This window comes from Vanessa atalanta, chromosome 22 (assembly GCF_905147765.1).
Source record: "Vanessa atalanta chromosome 22, ilVanAtal1.2, whole genome shotgun sequence".
NCBI classification, from domain to species: Eukaryota; Metazoa; Arthropoda; class Insecta; order Lepidoptera; family Nymphalidae; genus Vanessa; species Vanessa atalanta.
The window spans coordinates 1,757,777-1,778,046 of NC_061892.1; the positions used below are offsets into that span (position 1 = coordinate 1,757,777).

At 33.0% G+C, this 20,270-nt stretch overlaps 3 protein-coding genes across 3 annotated transcripts; 1 reads left to right on the forward strand and 2 right to left on the reverse strand.

Moving 5' to 3' along the window:
- Nucleotides 1–5,665: 5,665 nt before the first annotated feature.
- On the reverse strand, nt 5,666–10,078 carry LOC125072698 (charged multivesicular body protein 4c). Its single transcript, XM_047683368.1, has 5 exons — nt 9,644–10,078; nt 9,090–9,267; nt 8,424–8,574; nt 7,145–7,253; nt 5,666–5,793 (listed from the first exon to the last, which is right to left on the reverse strand). Exons 1-5 carry the CDS (start codon nt 9,822–9,824, stop codon nt 5,750–5,752), a joined length of 663 nt encoding a protein of 220 aa, XP_047539324.1. The 5' UTR covers nt 9,825–10,078; the 3' UTR covers nt 5,666–5,749.
- A 488-nt stretch (nt 10,079–10,566) lies between these two features.
- LOC125072822 (armadillo repeat-containing protein 6 homolog) lies at nt 10,567–19,392 on the forward strand. The gene is made up of 9 exons (XM_047683525.1): nt 10,567–10,702; nt 10,942–11,088; nt 11,294–11,511; nt 12,006–12,162; nt 12,898–13,033; nt 13,356–13,509; nt 15,732–15,825; nt 17,289–17,438; nt 18,355–19,392. Exons 1-9 carry the CDS (start codon nt 10,586–10,588, stop codon nt 18,568–18,570), a joined length of 1,389 nt encoding a protein of 462 aa, XP_047539481.1. The 5' UTR covers nt 10,567–10,585; the 3' UTR covers nt 18,571–19,392.
- On the reverse strand, nt 13,934–15,281 carry LOC125072823 (tektin-4-like). Its single transcript, XM_047683526.1, has one exon. The coding sequence runs from the start codon at nt 15,279–15,281 to the stop codon at nt 14,040–14,042; it is 1,242 nt and encodes a 413-aa protein (XP_047539482.1). The 3' UTR covers nt 13,934–14,039.
- Nucleotides 19,393–20,270: the final 878 nt, after the last annotated feature.

Here is a 20,270-nt window from a genome sequence, read left to right on the forward strand (position 1 = left end):
TTTTTTTATTAATATTTAAATGATTAACAATATTTAATCACTTAAATATTCGTAATCGAAGTATTAATATAGATGGAAAACGATGTTTCACTACGGAAATCCTTTACAATTTTGAATATTATTGAAAACTGAAACACTCAAATATATTTTAGTTTAAATTATTTTATTTCGTCACATAAATATTAGAATCAAAATAGAGTTAAAACCTCACTAGAAACGACTTCGATATATTTAACAAACTTTATTATTATTTGTTTTTCCACAGATTTCTATCTAACTTATTATTATTACGTTTCTTGATAACTTTCAAGTATTAAAAAAACGGTTTTACGAACACAAGATTTCAAGGAATTGTTTTTCAATTATAATCCTGTTAAATAATGTATGTACTTACAAAAAGATAAGTCTTCATTGTGTACGATACTCAATACGATAAAATGTTGACTGGGCTGTCCAAATCATAGGCTGCAAATATAAAGTAGGGTTACTTTATGTTAATAATTACCTCGAGGTGTTATTCTGATGAGATCCTTTTATATTATATACGTTTCGAAAGTGCTACCTAAACACTCAATATAATTCCGTAACATGACAATTCAAAATTACTTTTAAGAGCTCATAGGTAGCTTAAATAAGATTTTTTGTAATGTCCATTGCAACACAATATATTAAGAGGTGTTATAAATATACATTTATATTATTTTTGACGCTAAAAACTATTTTTCAATTATTATATTACATTAAGGCGGTGCCAATGTATATGGCCGATAGTGACCACTTACCATCAGGTGGACTACTTACTCTCCCACTTACCAATTTAAAAAAAAAACACAACTGATATTTGCTTAGCGCTAATTGTATTCTAAAAATGGTTTTTAAGGGATTATTTTTGTCGAAACTGATTCAAATATATAGTAGTTAAGGATATGACAGTACCTATCTCGACAAACGTTTTAGGGAATAACGTTTATATATTCTATAGAAAAGTTCTAGATTTTAAAACCAACTGTAAAAGTTGCAAAATTACTTAAAGAAAAACTATAGATACATCGCGTATCAAGATAGTGATCGTTCAGAATAAGCCCGCAAGGGAAAGTCGCCGCTATATCGAAATTCAACTCGCGAGGTTAGAGCTCTTCCGCGCATCCCAATCATTATAAACATGAAAATTATTTTGTACTTGTATACCTTTGGCAGATATCCTATACTTATCTATACAGACAAAAATACGCCTTAGGTTTCTTTACATAGCCGTCATTATCCTTTGAACATAAATCCATTTTGTTAGTGGATTGAGTGTACATCAATCTGCGTAATTATATAATAATTATACAATAAAACAACACGCGGATACACTTGTGTTGAAATCGATTAGTAGATAGTGTTCGCTAAATTAATAATATCAAGAACTAGTGGTCGGTATATTTGCTAATCTTGATTACTTTGTTAAGGATAAACATAATTTGTCATAATAAAAATATTTATCGTAATTTTTAATAGTTCTATCACCTAGTGCTAAAGAAACTATGTATATTTTTGGGTAGAACACATTCGGCCATTTGTCAAATCGTTTAAAAAAATGTATTTGTGCTAAAACGGCTTAAGGTTAACATTACTGACTTCAAATATTATATAAAACAAATAAAATCTGATCATTGTTTATACGATATTGGTCTCTTTGGCACCAAGCCACAGTGTTCAGTAGAAATTAGTCTTAACAAATTTCTACTGAGCACTGTGGCTTGGTGTGGTTGGGTGTAGTGTGTTGGCTTTGCTGTGCCGTAGCACAGAACCAACGGTTTTACGTCCTTTCCGAAGCATGGAAGTGGCACTTCCAACTTCCAGAATCCGGGTTGTTTCAAAACACATTGGCTTGTACCTAAAAGAATATCATTTGTTACGTTTAATAGATAAGAATACATGTAATTCCTGATTGGAGTAACCGAAAGCGCGGGATATATTATAAATAAATGTGTGTGCGCTAACACAGGTGCACTCTATTTTTTCGGAAAGTTCAGGCGCAGCACCAGTGACTTAACGCGTTTTCACGGTACAGGAGTTGAACCACTACCAACTTCCAGCCTTCAGGCTTTTCTTGAAAAACTCGATGAATTTTAATTGACCCGCCGGGGTTTGAACTCAGGAACCCGGGATCGGATCCTTACAAGCTTACATTGTAATTTGAATCCGCGACATTCGATTACGAGCACGTGTTCTAACTATTAGGACAATTCGGCTTGAATGCGCAGCTAGCTAAGCTAAGTTTTGGAGACTTAAAATAGCCTATATCCTCAGGATTCAAACTACCTCCATTCCAAAATTTCATTAAAATCTATTGAGCGGTTTATGCGTGAGGATGTAAAGAGTTACTTTCGCTACTATTTATTAGTATAGATTAACATAAGTTGAATTCGTTTTGATTTGTATCGATACGCTGGAAAATATTGAATGTTTTTACATACTTTTTTATACTATTCCAAATTCGAAAATACTAAATGTTAAAAAGCGCTTAATTGTTAGAGGATATTATAAAACTAATGACTTTTTAATGATGATAACACACTTTGGGTATTAAACTATCGCTCACGGTTTATTTAGGTCACGGCGGTCAACCTCAAGGGAGACCAGCCGACTACGCAGAACATATTATAATTCACATGAGTGCGATCAAAAAACAGGAGCACTTTCATAATCCGTTACGGTCGGCAAGAATTTTGGCGCAGGACCAAGGGCTTTACGTACTTTCCAAGACACAGAAATGTATACACATCAGACTCCGGCCTGGTAACGAGATCTTTTCGATAAAAAAACCCAATGGCTTCATATCGCCCTTGTATATTTATCACTATGAGTTCTTGATCTCGTTAAGTTACCATTCACACTGTATACTGATTGTTACTATATAGTTCAGCGGCATAGACCCGACTCTAACTTAACCTTCTGTCGTACTGTCAATTCAGACCGTGGGATTTAGGCATAGACGAAATTACTAGTTTTTACTAATATATTCCTAACAGACCCTGGGGTTTGAACCTAGAACCTCGGGATCTGACTGATTTGCCTCATATTTTGCCACTAGAGTAATCGACGTCATCGTCCAACATTAATAAAAAAATAAATAAAAAAAACACCGACACAATGCTTCCGGCGGTTCATTTATAGATGTGTTTCATTTTTTTGGTATAAAAACAATATAATTTAACATTGAATGAAATAAAATTATATGACTTGACGTTGATGGACAGTCGTGGCATTGCATGTACTTTTATAAATTCATATGTATTTTATTCGAGTAAACTTTACAATAAAGCGTTTTTGATTTGTCAATATTGAAACACTACCAGTTTCGGGAAGCAGCCTCTAGCGAGAAGAAAAGGAAAGAAACGCGCATAGTTGCCCTTTAAAAATAAACCTATATACAAGATGCACAATTATTGCATGTCACAATTATTCTTGAATCAGTCCTGAACCGTGCCAAGTATTATTTCAATGATTGATTAATTTAGTCTTAATCAAATAAAACAGGTACTGATAAATAAAAACAAAGCCATTGACAGCCAAAAAGTTTTTCAAATCACAAATAATAAAACCAAGAAAAACTTATAAGGCTCTGAACAGCTGAAACGTTTATTTAAATAAAATATATTAGTGAAAAATATGCACAAATCAATGTAACTCGTAAACTTGTAACATTTTATTACCCACTAAAGCGTAACTTCTACACTAAGCATCGAAATTCCGTGAAATTATGAAGCACTAAGCAGTGTATACATTGTTATGAGTTGCATTTCTTCTAGGGTGGACTAGCTGTATTCGAATTTAAGTTAAGTTTTTTTTTATGTATAATAATTTATTTTGTAAACCATTTTGAATTATTTCAAACTAAGAAGCTTGCTAGTCATTTACCAAACATTGGTTTATATATAAAATCAAAACAATTGTCAACCCTGGAACATTATAAATACAAGAAGCATTTAGGTAGGTACTAGACTAGGGGATGCCCCCTTTTCTAGCCCATATAAAAATAACAAATAGGACTACAAAACAGTTTATTATAATTCGGTGCAGTACACTAATACAATAACAAAAAAAATATTTATATATACTTTCAAATAAGTCACGCTTCAATGGACAATTGTACAAAAAACCTCTTAAAACTATCATCCATTTTGTTTCAATATTACATACTATGCTATACATGAAATTGGTAATAATTTAAGACTCGTTTAGTCTTCAACGAACAAGCTTACAACCAATTAGATCTGGTAAGTCGAAAAGTGATTTCTAGCCGGTTTAGGTAACACAATAATCCGGCTATCCAAAATTTCACACGAATATGATACTTAGCTTTTTGGTTTGCTTATCTTTCTCATTATATGGACACCCTCTTATTGTGTTACGCAGTCTATTCCAATGAAATGACTAAAGGTACTAATTGTTCTAATCGATTTTTTTTTATTATGCTCTACAAACAATTGTTGATTTAATTTATTTTTATAAATTTATTATATTATTAAAGTTGTTTATTTGTCTCCCGTTATTAGAATAGGCTATAAGTTTTTAAATCGTCGTTACATAAGGCATAAATTATTCATCCAAAAAATAAAAATAAAATTTTCAAATAAATAAAATACTTAAAACTCTCCGACTATACAGTATTTTATTCAAATTTTAATAGTTCAAGTTTTTTTTTTTTATAATTGTTCATTACTTTATCCAATTACATCACGAATATATGATGTACGCATATATTAATGCAAATATTAGTCTAGCGTCGTTTCTAAGAATGTTGTATAGTTACAGTACAATAATGTTACAATACTACAATAAAATCACTTAGCAATTATACACGTGTTAATCTAGACGAACTCCTCCGGCATTGTTGATGAAATTCCAATTTCAATTCAAGCAATTTCATGTACAAGACCATTCCACGAAAGAGTTCCTAGAGCACAAAATACTCGCTACTCATTGGCCGATGCGCGCGGCTAGGTTTGAAATAAGAATCTGGCGTGAGACGATCTTAAGTAATGATTTGGCTAATGAAGGTCACGCGGATTGACCAATGAGCGCACGAAGGCAATATCCTATGGGAGCTCGTTTCGTGGAACGAACTTTAATCCAACTATCAATATTTATACTAAATGGTCAAATATTTTATAAATCTTCAAAAACGCCTGTACTAAATATAAATGGATTATTGCATTTTTTTTTTTAATTTTTAAATTATTTTTTGTCATTTTAGAAGATTTTTAAAATCATGACTTTGATTAAGGCATATTACGGGAAAAGCGTTGTCGAATACAAATCGGCCGATTCCTAGTTGCTATGAATATATGTAATGAAATATTAGAAGTAAAATATAAACAAGAAACACTAAAATCTGCATCAATAATATATATTACAAAGCTTATATCGACATTTCTGTTCTATTACAGATAATATTAAATACATATATATTTGGTTGTCTTTCCAAAGACCCAATTTCGTTATATTTTAGCAAAACATAGACGTAAAATTAAACAAGAGTTGTACGCCACGCGGCATAATATTATTTAATATTACAGATCTTTATTTCGAAACAGATATTTGCGTCGACATTTCTTGTAAAATAATTTCCAGAATCTCTTCCGATCAAATTGTTATATAAAAAAAAAAACAATGATATTGTAATTGTACAGATAATATATTTCGATTCAACGCAGATTATATCACGGATGACAGCTTAAAAAATACATAAAGTCGAAACCTATGTGGCCCAGGATTTGAGAAGTGCAAAATCTTTGTCATCCTCTGAAAAAAAAACCGATTACAATATATTATAAAGTAATACAATACAACAAATCAACTTACGAGTTTCGTCCTTCAAAACAAAAACATGAACAGATTAAAATATTAAATTCTAATATATATTTATATATAATATATAAGTAGATTATAATAGATAAATAGGTCATTTGATGGTAAGCCTTCACCGGCCATTGATACTTTAAGAAATATTAACCATTAAATAGTCAATGCACCATAGACTAAGATGTTATGTCAGTTACACAATGGGACTGAGGCAATGGTCGCATTCCCCGTTCAAACCGGAACACTACATTAGTAAATATCATTGACAATAGATATGTGATGACTGGGTGGTACCAACACAGAGGATCTTGCTTAAAGCTACACCGAATGCAAAAACTTAGCTCTGGACAATGTTTATAACTAATAATAATTTCTTAAGGATTAACCCTAAGGCTTATTGAAAAAGAATGTTGCTTTTTTTACATGACCAAATGGTGTCTGTGCCATGTGTCATGTGCAAGGCTTTAATATATTTCTGACGAATTAGCCAATGATGCAGAACCTATTATAGTGTGTCCACAAACACAAGTACAATCTACACACACTGTGTTTTCCTCTATTCTAAAAGTTCAATGGTACAGGAAATCCGACATGACCGAAAAAAGTTAAGGTGCAGGACCAATGGCAAAGTACAATCCAGAGCACAAACAGCACTTAGCTTGGATTCTGTGGCGTTAAAGGCCATTATTACATAAGACCATTTTGGGGGGGAGGAGGAGCGACCATGTCTTATATTTTCTTACAAGGAGGTGGGAAGGAGTCTCGATAGTTCTTACGTGAGATCAAAAAAATGCGCAAAGTTAAAATTTTTTGAAAAGATTCGGTTGTCGAGGTTCGCTCGGATGCGTATAGGTATAAAACGATATTTCCATTTCCATGGCAACGGGGGGCCGTAAAAGATTATTAGTACCTTTGAAATTACGAATAAATATTTCAAAAAATTGATTCTTTGTAACATGTACAAGTACATTAAAATAAACCAAACGTGTATTCATTTTTACCTTTAGATTCTTACGTAATAAATATTAAACATGGGGGAGGGGGTAGGCCTATTCTTATTTTTTCGTATAATAGGGAGGGAGGAGGTAAAAAAACAAGCGAAAAGTCCAAGCGAAAATAGTCTTACGTAACAAATGAATGGCCCCTTATAAGTTAAACTAAATCAACAAGGTAGTGATGAAAAACATACTGCACTGATAATTATGGGTGATGATGATTACGATGTTCTGTCTGAAATATGGCCGTTTAATATATTTATGTTCATCATATAATAAGTAATAAATGTCCTCACCGTCAGACTTGCTTGGTTTAGATTTCTCGGGCACAGGTTCAGTAGATGGTACCTCTGGAAGACTGTCCGAAGGTACGTTGATACCAATCATTTCCTTGTCCAGTTCCTCCTGTAAAAATATTTTAATATTTAACAACAAGAATGGGTGGATTATTTTTAGTGTGATGTTTTTAGATCAGCATATTGTCAATAGCGTCTTAGTAAGGAGTTCAAATCTGATGATAATGTGAGACTAGCCAATTATGCTTCAGATATAATGATGTATTTGCAAACACAAGTGCACCCACTATTCCCTAACACTCATAGTCCGGTAGGACAGTAAAGGTAAATCCAATATGACCGCAGAGTTTAAATGCTGCAATATGTTTTCATCAGATTGGAAACACTACCAATTTTCAGACTCTGGGTTCCTTCTTTTTTTTAGACAAACTTAATAACCTTATATTGATCCGAGGATAGTTTTGACATTATCTGCAAGCCTCAGGAGCAACGAGGCAATGCTACAATAGGAAATCTGTGTTACATGTAAACATTTGATATATGAAGTCCAAATGACTGATCAAAACAGTATAATTATAAATACTATAGCATGCTACGTTTCACTGCTAGACTAAGACCACCTCTTTCTCCAAAGTACTTGATACACGTGATAAAATTTCATCTGAGCCATTCAAGTTTCCTCATAAAACTTCCCTTCAATGCTTGACCATGAAATGAACTATTTACATACAAAATGCTATTTTTGGTTAGTACCTGCAAAGCTTAATACTTTAACCAAGTACAGTTATAAACATGTAAATAAATAGCAGTCTAATGAGAATGTAAGAACCGTGATGAAGAAGACTGTGGATTAAAATCAGGATAATCACTACTGATAGAATAGGGAACTCTTAACAGAATAGAGACTTTGCCCAACAATTATAACATTTATGAGATGTTACCCAAAAAGTTAAGTAACAACTTTTGTCAGTTTATAGTAAACAGTAGCCTTCCCCACATGTGGGGGGGGGGGGCAAGTGTTAGGTGGATGTACCATGTCTCTATTCCAAATTTAATATAAAATCACACTGTTTATGTGCGATTACATAACAAAAATATAAACATTCACATTTATAAGCAAGTAACAGCATGTATATGCTCCGTGGCTGGGCTAAGACCTTTTCTCCCATACAAATTCAGTGGTTATTGCCTCAATTAAATCTACAATAATTGATTACGAGGCAAATGGCCTAACCACTAGGTATCTCAGCACCTTTTTAATATTAGAAGGACTTCTTACCTGTTCTAATTCTTCCAGTTCACGTTCAAGTTCATCCTCATCAATGTCATTGGAGAAAGCGACATTGTTACTAATAGCATCCGTTATCTCCCGAGATATATCATGTTGTTCTGCAATATCATCCATGATATCGTGGACTTTGTCTACATCTCTGTAACATGGTTTTTAATCACGATTAATAACATTCTACAACAATTTATTACTAGTTTTCCTGGCAATTAGATTAATTTACTCAAAAGCTTAAATTAGCATAATTAAATATTCTCTTGTGTAAAGTACTTAGTAAGAAAGAAGAAGAGCTGACATGTCAAGTAAGGGAATGTTTTTTTTTTTCTCAGTTTTAAAATGAAATTTAACCATTTATTTACTAGGAAATTATTACAAATGTTTATTACTGTGCTTAAATATTGATACCTTTTAGTCTTCTATGACTTGTACTACTATTATTAAATAGAATGATTAATTGTTTCTCTGATAATATTGGTAGGTAGAAAAACTTAGCACGGCAAGTTAATACAAAATTCTTAAGATAAATAAAAATAATTAATTAAAGCACACAACATTGCTATAGTTATTGTGTTTAACATAAAATATACGAGCAATATTTACGGCAACTGATGTTTAAAAACTCTTAAGTAAGTATATATAATATAATTAATTACTAACATATCCTTGTGTGCCAGTTTCATGGCATTAGCCGCTTCTTTCATAGTGTTGAGAACTTGTGCATTGGTATTTGCACCTTCCAGTGCCTCTCTCTGGGCTTCTATTTGTGTGAGAGTACCATCGATCTGTGTTAATTGCTTCTCGTACCGCTTCTTACGTTTTAACGCAGCAATTGCCGCTGATGAAAGAAAAATGTAATCATAACATTTCTGCTGCCTAGGTTTCAAATCAATAAATATCAATATAATGAATTTTACATAAATTATTTTTATTTCTTTTTGTCTCTCATTACTTTATTTATTTTACTGATACTGTCATTCTTTGTGGATAAGTCATCAATAATATTAGAACTTTATTATAAAAAACGATTAGATAAAGTGTCACTCCAATATAAGAATATATTAATTTCCAAATTATATTAAATGAGAATCATATTGAATTTAAAAACGCTTTAGTAACAAGGTCAAGACGTCAACAATGGATGTAGCGATATGTGACACAGACACTTACACAACAAAGTAAAACTTTACTTTATACTTTACGTATTTACTCACCTCTTTTGTTCTTGGTACCATTTTTTCTAGCTGTTTGTATTTCTATTTCAATCTTTCTTTCTAAAAATTCTTGTTTCTTAATCAGCAACTCCTCAGTTTCACGTAACTTTTGTATAGCTTCATGAGTCGTTGGACCCTTCTCTTCTTTTTTCCCACCAAATAATTTACCGAGAAAACTCATTTTGCTTTAATTGCATGCAAGTGTGAACTTGTACACCTGTTTAATATTGGGGGTAACACTAATTATGCGTAGAAAAAACAAAATTGCATGTTATTCCTATAAGCTTCTTTTAGAAGTATGCGTCATACATAATTGTCAATTGTCATGTTTTGCAAATAATCATTTGTTGGAGTGAATCGGGTGAAAGAAAATACACCGATTGCGCAGACACTTTTATTATAACTTACATAACTCCTATTTTGTTTTTATTTAGTAATATAACTTTAAAATAAAAAGAAATATTTTAATTCATAAAATAGATAAAAATATTTTTAATAGTGAAATGTATATTCGGAAATCAGAACGCACCACAAACACAAGCTAGATGATAGCTGCCAAAATTTGAAGTTTTTTTGGATACTCGTACTCGTACAAAAAAATTACAATCAATGTTTTATTGATGATGATAAATGAAATTACTCATTTAATCAATAAAGTTTCAATGAATTTTAAAAAATTATTGATATTTAAGTAAAATAACATTTTATATTGTAAATACAGTTTTTTTTATTGTTTACCAGATAAGGCCTCCCTTATCTGATTTATATTACTCTTTACTACGAATCCGAATTTGTATATTACTCATAAGCTGACTTTAGATGCCAGATGTCACTTGTCATGTCGAATTGTCAAAAATAAAATTACAAGTTTTAAAATTACGGGGCCCGGCTGATTATAATTAATTTGATTTTGTTTAGATAACTAACTTAATTTTAATTAAAATGGTTCGTGTAATAACACAAGATACGTATGATGAAGTTGTTAAAGAGAATATTGAAGAATTTGATATGACTACTGAAGAGGCGATTAAAGAAGCGGTGGCACAGTTTGAGGCACAGGTACCTGGTTAATTTTTTTTTTTTTTTTTTTTTCAATAAGAACTATTAAAATGTAAAATTAATAGATTATAATGGAAAGTAAATAAAGATTATTCCTATATAAGTTTTTTTCTTTTGTTTCATTTCTATTTTTATTTTGGTTCTATCAGTCCATAATTTCTAAGGGATTAGGATATATTACCTCAATCTTTATTAGTTCTTTCATTTAACTTTGTAATTATATTTGTTTTTTATTACAGGGTGTAGATCTTTCGAATATTATAAAAGACCTAGCTCTAAATTCTGGAAACAATCACCTCGTCAGTATTACTGTGGAGAAGCTTAAAGAGATTTGCCAAACTAAAGATGATGATAATCTTATGTTAAATGAATTAGATACATTGATGGTATGTATTTATTTGTTTACATTAAAGCTATGTAATATTTTTGTTAGTATCAACATATAAAATGTTAAATATATTGTTAAATAAATCTTTTTGTTATGAGTATAAAACAGTTAATTTTAATAAACAAATCTAAAAACAAAGGTAACTATAAATCCTTAAATTTTGAAGAAGCAAGATCTTTTACAATTTATTTTTTTACTTCCAGGCAGAATGCAAAAAAGATATAGCACATAGAATAAGAGCTGGGAAAGAAGGTGCTTATAATATTTTAAATGATTTGTTAGAAACAAAATTCAGCGTTTACATGCAGGAAAAAAATAAACAAAATGAATTGTTTCTTATAAAGGTTTTAAAGTGTTTGACAGTTTTAATGGACATGCAGCCTGATTTACTTAATGATAAAGGCATGGAAATAATGAAGAGGTACGATAATATTACAGTTTTAGGAAATTTATATAGATATACTACTAGAGTCTAAGTCATTGTTCTATTTTTAAATTGAGTAATTATAGTACACAGAAAATTATGCTCGCAATGACTCTGCCAATATTTTTTTTATCGTTTATCTGATATTTTACACATTTATTGGTACTGTAAAAAGTTTTAATTAAATATGATAAATGATGTGTGATGTCAAAACATAGATTATTGTAAAAATATCTGTACTAATTACAAGTATTATTTAACATTAATGTTTGTTTTTAAATGTTGCATATTTAATTAGATTTTAAATCAGTTCTGTGTAACCAATACTTTGCTGTTACTTTACGTTTTTGGATTAAAATGTAATGATATTTCAAGACTCAAAATCTATAGAAGTTACACAACAAATGTATCATATAGGTTTCTGTAACAGTATTATTCTTACTTTTATAGTTTTCATAATTTTACATATAAAAACAAATATCTATGTTTAGTATTTTAGATACTGTGGATAATGAAAATATACTCATAGCGACATTGCAGTGGATTAGTACATGCTGTCTCCGCCATGAAATGAATAGACAAGGAATATTTGCTAAAAACATCACTGCTAATTTAAAAGAATTGCTGAAGAAAAGTGAAAACAAGAAGGTATATCTAGATATAAATGTACATAATATGAATATAATAAGAGAAACAGTTCAGTACTTTTTTATCCTTTTGTCAAACGATTTGGTATCTAGTGGCGAGTTAAGAAACAGAAACGAAACTTATCGGAATTTCGTAAGTAATGTTAAAGTAGTTAAATGTAATAGTGTTGTATTATAAATAAAGATATATTAATCATAAACTCTTAGCAGTGCACAATACAGTCGAGTTATTAGCAAATCGCATGAAATACGTAAATCTAAGCTTTGTTTACCTTTTACAGCTTATTCCTACTTCGATTGGAATAAGCTGTACTGTAATTCAGAATGTACACAAATCATAATATTAATAACATCGTTTTTTTACAATTATAATATATCTAACTAGAAGCGTAATAGGCGCGCGGGTGCGCGGGGCGGGACCTCGTAGAAAAAATTGTTTGGGGGAAGGGTAAAAATATCTCGCAAAAGAAAAAAAAGCATAAAATAAAAAAAATACTTATCATCATATTTAGGTCACTTTTTCCAAAATTTTGGGCACTTTTAAGACATTGCTTTTTTGGCTTTTGTCATTTGTGAAATAAAAAGAAATTGGGAAGTTTTTATTAATTTTTGCTTATGCACGTTGGGGCCCCCGTACCTCGGGGGCCCCGTATAATGGATACGGCAGATACGTTGGTAGCTACGCCCCTTTATCTAACCTAACCGAGCTACAAGTTGAATATATGAATGTTTTCAGTTGCTAAGTGAAACATTGCTAGTAATAAGAAGATTAACCCTCGATGATGACATACGTGTGGAGTTCGGAAAAGCGCACGAGCATGCCAGAGACTTGGGCGTAAATCTTGTAGAAACTTTAGATGATCTGTTAAAAGGTAATTTATTTTGTAAAACCCGTTAAGAAAACACAAATACTACTACAGATGCCTTATACGCTTTAACACTCTTATAAAATCCGAAGCCGAGGTTTTCCAATAAAAAGAAAACTAACCAATGAATACTGCTTAAACTCGGACTCTAGTACTATCACATTTTCATGTGCATAATTTGTGTTCATAATTCATCTCATCAATCGAAAACATCGTGAAGAAACACATGCATGTCCTCACCGGCTTCTCCACGCGAAGCGGAGGTTCGAAATCGTCATTTAGAAGGCGATGAGAGTCTCAAGTCCCGCTGCATGACATTTCCCCCTAGAGCACCAACGGCCGCCGCTGGTGGGCGAGCTGCTGCAGACGCAGACGGCGCTGCTGGTGCGACACGAGCTGTGCGCGCGCGCGCGGCCCGCGCTTGCGGCGCTGCTCGCCGACAACTACGACGACGCCGCCGTGGCCGCGCCCGCCGCGCGCCTGTGAGCCTCCTTTTAAAAATAGACTAGATACTTCGAGATTCGAGTCCAAGTATATAATAGTTGTAATTATGATACAGACATGATAATACTGATGTTTTTATGATATAGATAAGCGGAACACCAAGTGGGTTACCTCATGGTAAGTGGTCATATCATCTTAGTTCCCAAGGTTGGTGGCGCATAGGTGATGTAAGGAATGTTTAGTATTTCTTACAGCGCCTTTGTCTATGGGCGGTGGTGATCACTTACCATCAGGTGGCCCATAAGAAGGTCAGCCAACCAATGCCATAAAAAAAATATATATATTATAGATAATAAAAAAAAACATCCGGGAAATGTTATACACATTGAAATGTCTTTTAAATAATTTATTAATATAGGTAATTGAAATAAAAACAAAGCGTTTACATAATGAAATAAACATATGTTTGCGTACGTGCACGCATACGATACGAAGAAACAACAAATTATGTACACAATAGTTGAGAGCAGTGACTTCAGATCGTTTGCAATTTTTTATGATTATTCGATTAAAAACCACACAATTTCTCAGCTGATTGAAAGTGCGATCTCGAAAACAAACACCTTTCGTTATCGATGTGCAACGATTTCATCTTGACGATAATTTCGTTTTCGATTCTCGATCGTTCATGTATCAATTCGGCTCTCAATTTCTCAGTTTCCAAATATCTATTTTGCAATAAGGTCATACTGTCGTTTAAGTCCCTTATCTCCTCGATCAATCCAATCAAGGAACCTTCTCTACAGTTTTCTACGTTCGGTCTGCGGTTCTTAACGTTTAATCTCGTTTGTGCGACTTGGATCCTCTGTGACACTTTCAACATTTCCTCGTTTAAAGTCTGCAATGTATTCTCGGTTTCCACGATCTTCGCAAGTGTCAGTTGCAATTGATTCTCCAATTCTTTCTTTACTTGTTCGGTGCGAGCTATTCTATTACTTAACGCCTTGTTGACCCTTATATCTTGTGAGCGTAAATCCCTTGCTGAATTTATCAAAACAGCGTCGACTGTTTCTCTCAACTTCTTGGATCTGTCTATAGCGTTTTTAAATTGTTCCAATGCTGTGACTGTGTGCTGTTCCCACGATTGAACGTTGGATTGTCCCTCGGATAGTCTCGTCGCACCAGCTGAATCTTTCACGTTGACCGATTTAGTTTCCAAATCGGAGTTATAGCTTTCGTACTTGAATGCCAAATATTTATTACTCCAATCGCTTTCCAGTATATTTTTGGCAGCAACATTCATTTTCAGTTGATTTTCGATATCTCTTAGCATATCTCTGTGTAACCTCTTAATGTTATCTATGAGTACGGATTCGTTAAATAGTTCGTCATGTGGTTCGTCGTAGACCATATCAGATTGCATCCTATTACGTCTTATTTGTAAACATTCGTCAGTGATGTACTCGGGAATATTCAAGACGTCAATGGCGTTCTTTAATTGTTGTCTCGAAGCTTCCAAGATATTGATTTCTGCGTCAATATCTTGTATGGCTCTCTCAAGTTCAGATTTCCAGTAGTTGATATGCTTAGTTCTATGTTTTAATTGGTCTGTACTGTCATTAAAATCATAACAAGAAGTCTGATTTACCTTAACAATGCAGTTCTTTGTAGTGGACGTATTTTTATCGGTTATACCAATTATATCGCCTTTTAGTACTTGTTTGTTGTGTCTGTCCCAACTTTCGATTGTTGTCAAACCGAAATTGTTGTCTCCGAATGAAAGATAATCACCATTTCGTATCGATGACATCTTAAAATAGTTTTATATAAATGATTTAGCTTCGTTTTGAGTTTATGTGTGATTATTGATTTAATACTTTTTATGTGTCCATGAACTCTGGTATTGTCTTGGAAACCAAATAAATAAGCAACTGCTAAACCCTTTAATACCAAACCAATAAAGATCTTTCTGATTTAGTTTTTAATTTGGTATAAGTAACAATTTATCGATTATAATCTATGGTTTGGTAAGGAAGCTATAAATATATTGATATATAATAATATGATATGATTATAATATGACATTTAGACATAAATAAATATGTAAGAAAATTTCAATTTTCCATGTTTCAAAAGTTAACAAAACCCTTTTTTTAAAATAATTTCAATTAATAAATGAGTTAGTTAAGTATTTTAGACAGAAATTTCCATAAGTCAACATTATTAAAAAATAATAATAAACAAACTTTATAATTCTCAGGATAACAGCATTAGCTGGTAACGACGATGTGAAACGGCAGATAGTTAAATCAGGCGTCGTTCCTATCATTGTATCGCTGCTGAAGAGACATAACGTAAGTTTAAACGATTTATTCGCATATGTTTGGTCACTTTAAACGGAGCCAAATGCACACTAACACCTGTGTCTATAACACGGACGATGGTAGCGACGCTATCGACAGATTCATCGGCCGAGCGGCGGCTGTTTCAGAAAAGACCATCCTAGAGCACAGCCTTAAGACATCTATACATAAACGCGACATCAGAGACGCCGAGGCTGTGCTCTCTCTGATCGAGCACGGAGCAGGGCCCTTCCAAAAAACTTCCATATACAGTATTTTTATATATTATCATATATATTTTTTATGGATTGTTTATATATTATTTTAAATTGAAATAATATATAAATAAATATAATATATAAATATATAATATATAAAAGCAAAAATATAAAATAACGCCATAATTTATAAAAAATAAATGTGAAAAAAGGCACGGGCACGAGCCCGTGGATGTTGTAAAGTAAAAAAAAACGGAGCCAAATGTGCAGGCGATATTGATCAAATGTCTGACGACTTGCCGATACAACAGGAGAAAGTTCAGACTCAGAATCAACGACTGCAAATCCGGAGAACCGGAGTTCAGGTTGATATAGTCATTGAGTTTCCTGTTAATAAATCTCACTAGGAGCCCGGAGTATTAAAACTCATTGTTCCCGTATCTGATCGCTCTAGAATAGAAATCCAGGACTCACTTGTGTTGCGGCACACGTTTATAAATTTAAATATGTCTGCGCAGTTTCTCTTAAGGATGGCTGTCTCGACCACAATCGGTGAGAAGGAAATTAATATCATCGTACATTTCATACATATTATGACGGCATACAAACATCGTTACTTTATCATACATTAAGACACGTTTTTTAAAAACAAAGGCAGAATTGGATCTGAAAATATGAAGATCTCTCGCGTTTTGGTTGTGGACAAAATTATCAGATCGATAAAATGTGGTGGGGTATTTTGTGGTCCAATGGCGGTGGGTCCCACTGCTGGGCTATCACCTCTACTCGTGACAAGCTGCTCCAGTGCGACACGTTATAGATTTTCGTTCCACACATGCAGATTATCTTACGATGATTTTCTTTGCGCTGAGCGCAACATGAAAAATTATAAACAAAATTCAATGAATTTTTTCGGACTTAAAGCTACAATCTTACGTTAATTTTCACGTGTTCAAACCCCTTACATTCTCACTTGTGTGTCTTGCTAATTTAAATTAAAAATATATAGTAACAAAACATTATTTATTGTGTAGGGGGGGGGGGGGGGGTGGCATGTATTAGTGTCCTTGCTGACCCTACATCAGAACCAGGGTAGGTTTTGAGCAAATTAGTGGATAGTATTTTTAAGAATAGATTTAATTAAGTAATGTGTTTTATTTATTTAATGTTCTGTAAGCACTATGAACCCTCATTTCCTTGAAAAATAAACTCTCTTTAAAATAAATGATTAAAAAAACTAAACATTATATTTTTTAGAATAATCCAACAACAACAGCGTCGATACTGAAGTGTATCTCAGCTCTGTGCCTTCGTGAAGCGTCACACGGGAAAATGTTCATTGAGAACGGCGCCGCAGAGGCGATAGTCGAGAGTCTCAATGTACACACAGACGTCGCTGCCGTACAGGTCAGTTCGGGGGTAAAAGTAAAGACGTATCAAGCTAGATGGTATATGGTAACCATTGCCACTAGAAATTGACGAGAAATTTTAACCATTACTTACATCGTCAATGGGCCAACCATGGGAGCTAAGGTAAGACCCTTGTGCCTATTGTTAAACTGGCTCACTCACCCTATAAACCGGAATATAACAGTATTAAGTATTACTGCTTGGCAGTATATATCTGATAAGAAGGTACTTACTCAGGCTTGTACAGAGACGTACGGTAGATTACTTTATACCTACTTTTTTCAAGTGGATTCCTACCAGCCTTTTGAATTTTTGATTTTTGAAATTTAATAAGATTTATTTTATGTGATGGCATTATATATCAGATATATACTATAAAATTTGAAAAATGCACTTTGCGTTCGAACGGTTAGATGTAGTTGTCACCCTAACATAAAAAACTGTCTGTCGATAAGAAATAACTGAGCTTTTCTATGAAGTAATTATCAGTACTTGCTCGGAGTTCGGGGGTTTAAGAAAGTATGGGAAGACGTTGATACTCCAACTGATATCCGGTTTGTTTGCGTTGAAGAAGTCATGCGATTAAGTCGATCGTTAATGTAGACAATGTTAGTGAGATAGTCTTTTGTCTCTGCTTCTCATATGACATCTGTTCTTAACATAGTAGTGTGTACACCGGTTTTCATGGGTACGCCACTCCAAGGTCCCGGGTTCGATTCCCAGCCGAGTCGTTGCAGAAAAAGTCCATTATTTTTCTATGTTGTCTTGGTTCTGAGTGTTTGTGGTACCGTCGTTACTTCTGATTTTCCATAACACAAGTGCTTTAGCTACTCCCATTGGATCAGAGTAATGTATGTGATGTTGTCCAATGTTTATTATTATTTATTATTCCTAATATATAAAATAATTACAGAAAAACGGTTGCTGGGCTGTCCGCAACATGGTGGCTAGGTATCGTGAACACAACGCGAAGTTTCAAGAACTGGGCATCGAAGCCGCACTCAACAACGCGTACGAAAAGTTCGGTCACGATTTCGGCTTCGATATCAAGTCGGCGCTCCGTGACCTCGAGTGCGACGTTAAGTTTGACGAGCAGTGGAAGGGAAAGGGGGTTCAGATAGACCAATAGCTGTAGTAATATATATTCAGTGCTAACAACCGTACAATGTATTATAATTTATATTTATTGTGATTTCACAATCGTTTCAAAATGTGTATGTTTATTCGTTAAAGTAAGTTGTACACACACAAGGAAATGTAAACAAACAAAAAGGTTTGGTTATTGAAAATTCAATAAATTGTTGTATTTTTTTAAAATAAAAGTTACTCTATAAAAAGCCAATCAAAATAAACTAAAGTTCATGAAATTCATTATTTTCGTTTGATATTTATCGTTAAAGTTATCGGTGTTTTTTTTTATGACATCGGTAGGTGGACGAGCAAATGGGCCACCTGATGGTAAGTGGTCACATCCGCCGATAGACAAAGGCGTTGTCAGAAATATTAACCATTAGTTACATCAAGATATTACGTCCCTTGTGCCTGTAGTTACACTGGCTCACTCACCCTTCAAACCGGAACAAAACAAAACTGAGTACTGCTGTTTGGTGGTAGAGTATCTGATGAATAGGTGGTACCTACCCAGACGGGCTTGCACAAAGCCCTAACACCAAGTAGATCTAGAAATGATAAGGAACTAATTTATTAGAAGTTTTTGTGTAGCACTTACAATAGACTCTGTAGAAGGGTTTACTTATAACAATATTCACTTTTACTATTTAGTACTATAGTATACTATATTAAATTTAAATATAGTAAAAACTAGATTTTTTCATGTCCATCTCTCAAAATTTTTGGTCACAGAATTCTGTTTGTCTTTGATATTGAGTTAAATTAAAGACATTTTTTTTTAAATCGGTTCTTTTTAAAGAATTATTAATAGTTTAAGATAACAAACCTTATCAAAGATATATTAAGACAATGTTAAATTACAATTATTTTTTTATTTCAAATAAAACAATATTTTCTCTGCAGTATGTTAATTTATTTTTTTATAAGATTCTTTATGTATTAATAAATTACATTTATAACTAAATTAAAAGTTTTTTTTTTATACATTTTTTTTACATTAGCAGCCTGTAAATTTCCCGCTGGGCTAAGGCCTCCTCTCCCTTTGAGGAGAAGGTTTGGAGCATATTCCACCACGCTGCTCCAATGCGGGTTGGTGGAATACACATGTGGCAGAATTTCTTTGAAATTAGACACATGCAGGTTTCCTCACGATGTTTTCCTTCACCGCCGAGCATGAGATGAATTATAAACACAAATTAAGCACATGAAATTTCAGTGGTGCCTGCCTGGGTTTGAACCCGAAATCATCGGTTAAGATGTACGCGTTCTAACCACTGGGCCATCTCAGCTCACAATTTTTTTATAATCAAATAGATTTTATTATTCTGTCTCTGATGGTGGTACATACTTTTGATCAATATACCAAATACTAAAATGTAGGATAGTTTTAATACAACAGGAGTTTCCATCCATCCATCCATGAATTTTATAAAATATTTGACAGATTGATTTTGCGTTTATTAACAAACTACTATATATTATATAAACTAAACTTATGATCGTGGTACGAAGTTCGGATGATGAAAATACAAAATAGTGTACATATAATGTTGTCTTAGATAGAAAAAACTAGTTTTATTTCTAGTGTACATATATCTGCAGAACTTATTTATTTATTTACACACTGGTCAGGTACCGTAACAGAATGGTTTTAGATTATTGCCCTTCTGCTGGTAATTGTGTACGAAGCTAGCATTG

Excerpts from the sequence above, each read along its gene's own strand:
- LOC125072698 (XM_047683368.1), bottom strand. The coding sequence starts at position 9,824 with ATGAGTTTTCTCGGTAAATTATTTGGTGGGAAAAAAGAAGAGAAGGGT. Across the intron at positions 9,268-9,643 it reads TGGTACCAAGAACAAAAGAG|CGGCAATTGCTGCGTTAAAA; the intron begins GTGAGTAAATAC and ends TTCTTTCATCAG. Across the intron at positions 5,794-7,144 it reads TAAACCAAGCAAGTCTGACG|AGGATGACAAAGATTTTGCA; the intron begins GTGAGGACATTT and ends TTTTTTTTTCAG.
- LOC125072822 (XM_047683525.1), top strand. The coding sequence starts at position 10,586 with ATGGTTCGTGTAATAACACAAGATACGTATGATGAAGTTGTTAAAGAG. Across the intron at positions 13,510-15,731 it reads GCCGCGCCCGCCGCGCGCCT|GATAACAGCATTAGCTGGTA; the intron begins GTGAGCCTCCTT and ends TATAATTCTCAG. Across the intron at positions 17,439-18,354 it reads CAGACGTCGCTGCCGTACAG|AAAAACGGTTGCTGGGCTGT; the intron begins GTCAGTTCGGGG and ends AAATAATTACAG.
- LOC125072823 (XM_047683526.1), bottom strand. The coding sequence starts at position 15,281 with ATGTCATCGATACGAAATGGTGATTATCTTTCATTCGGAGACAACAAT.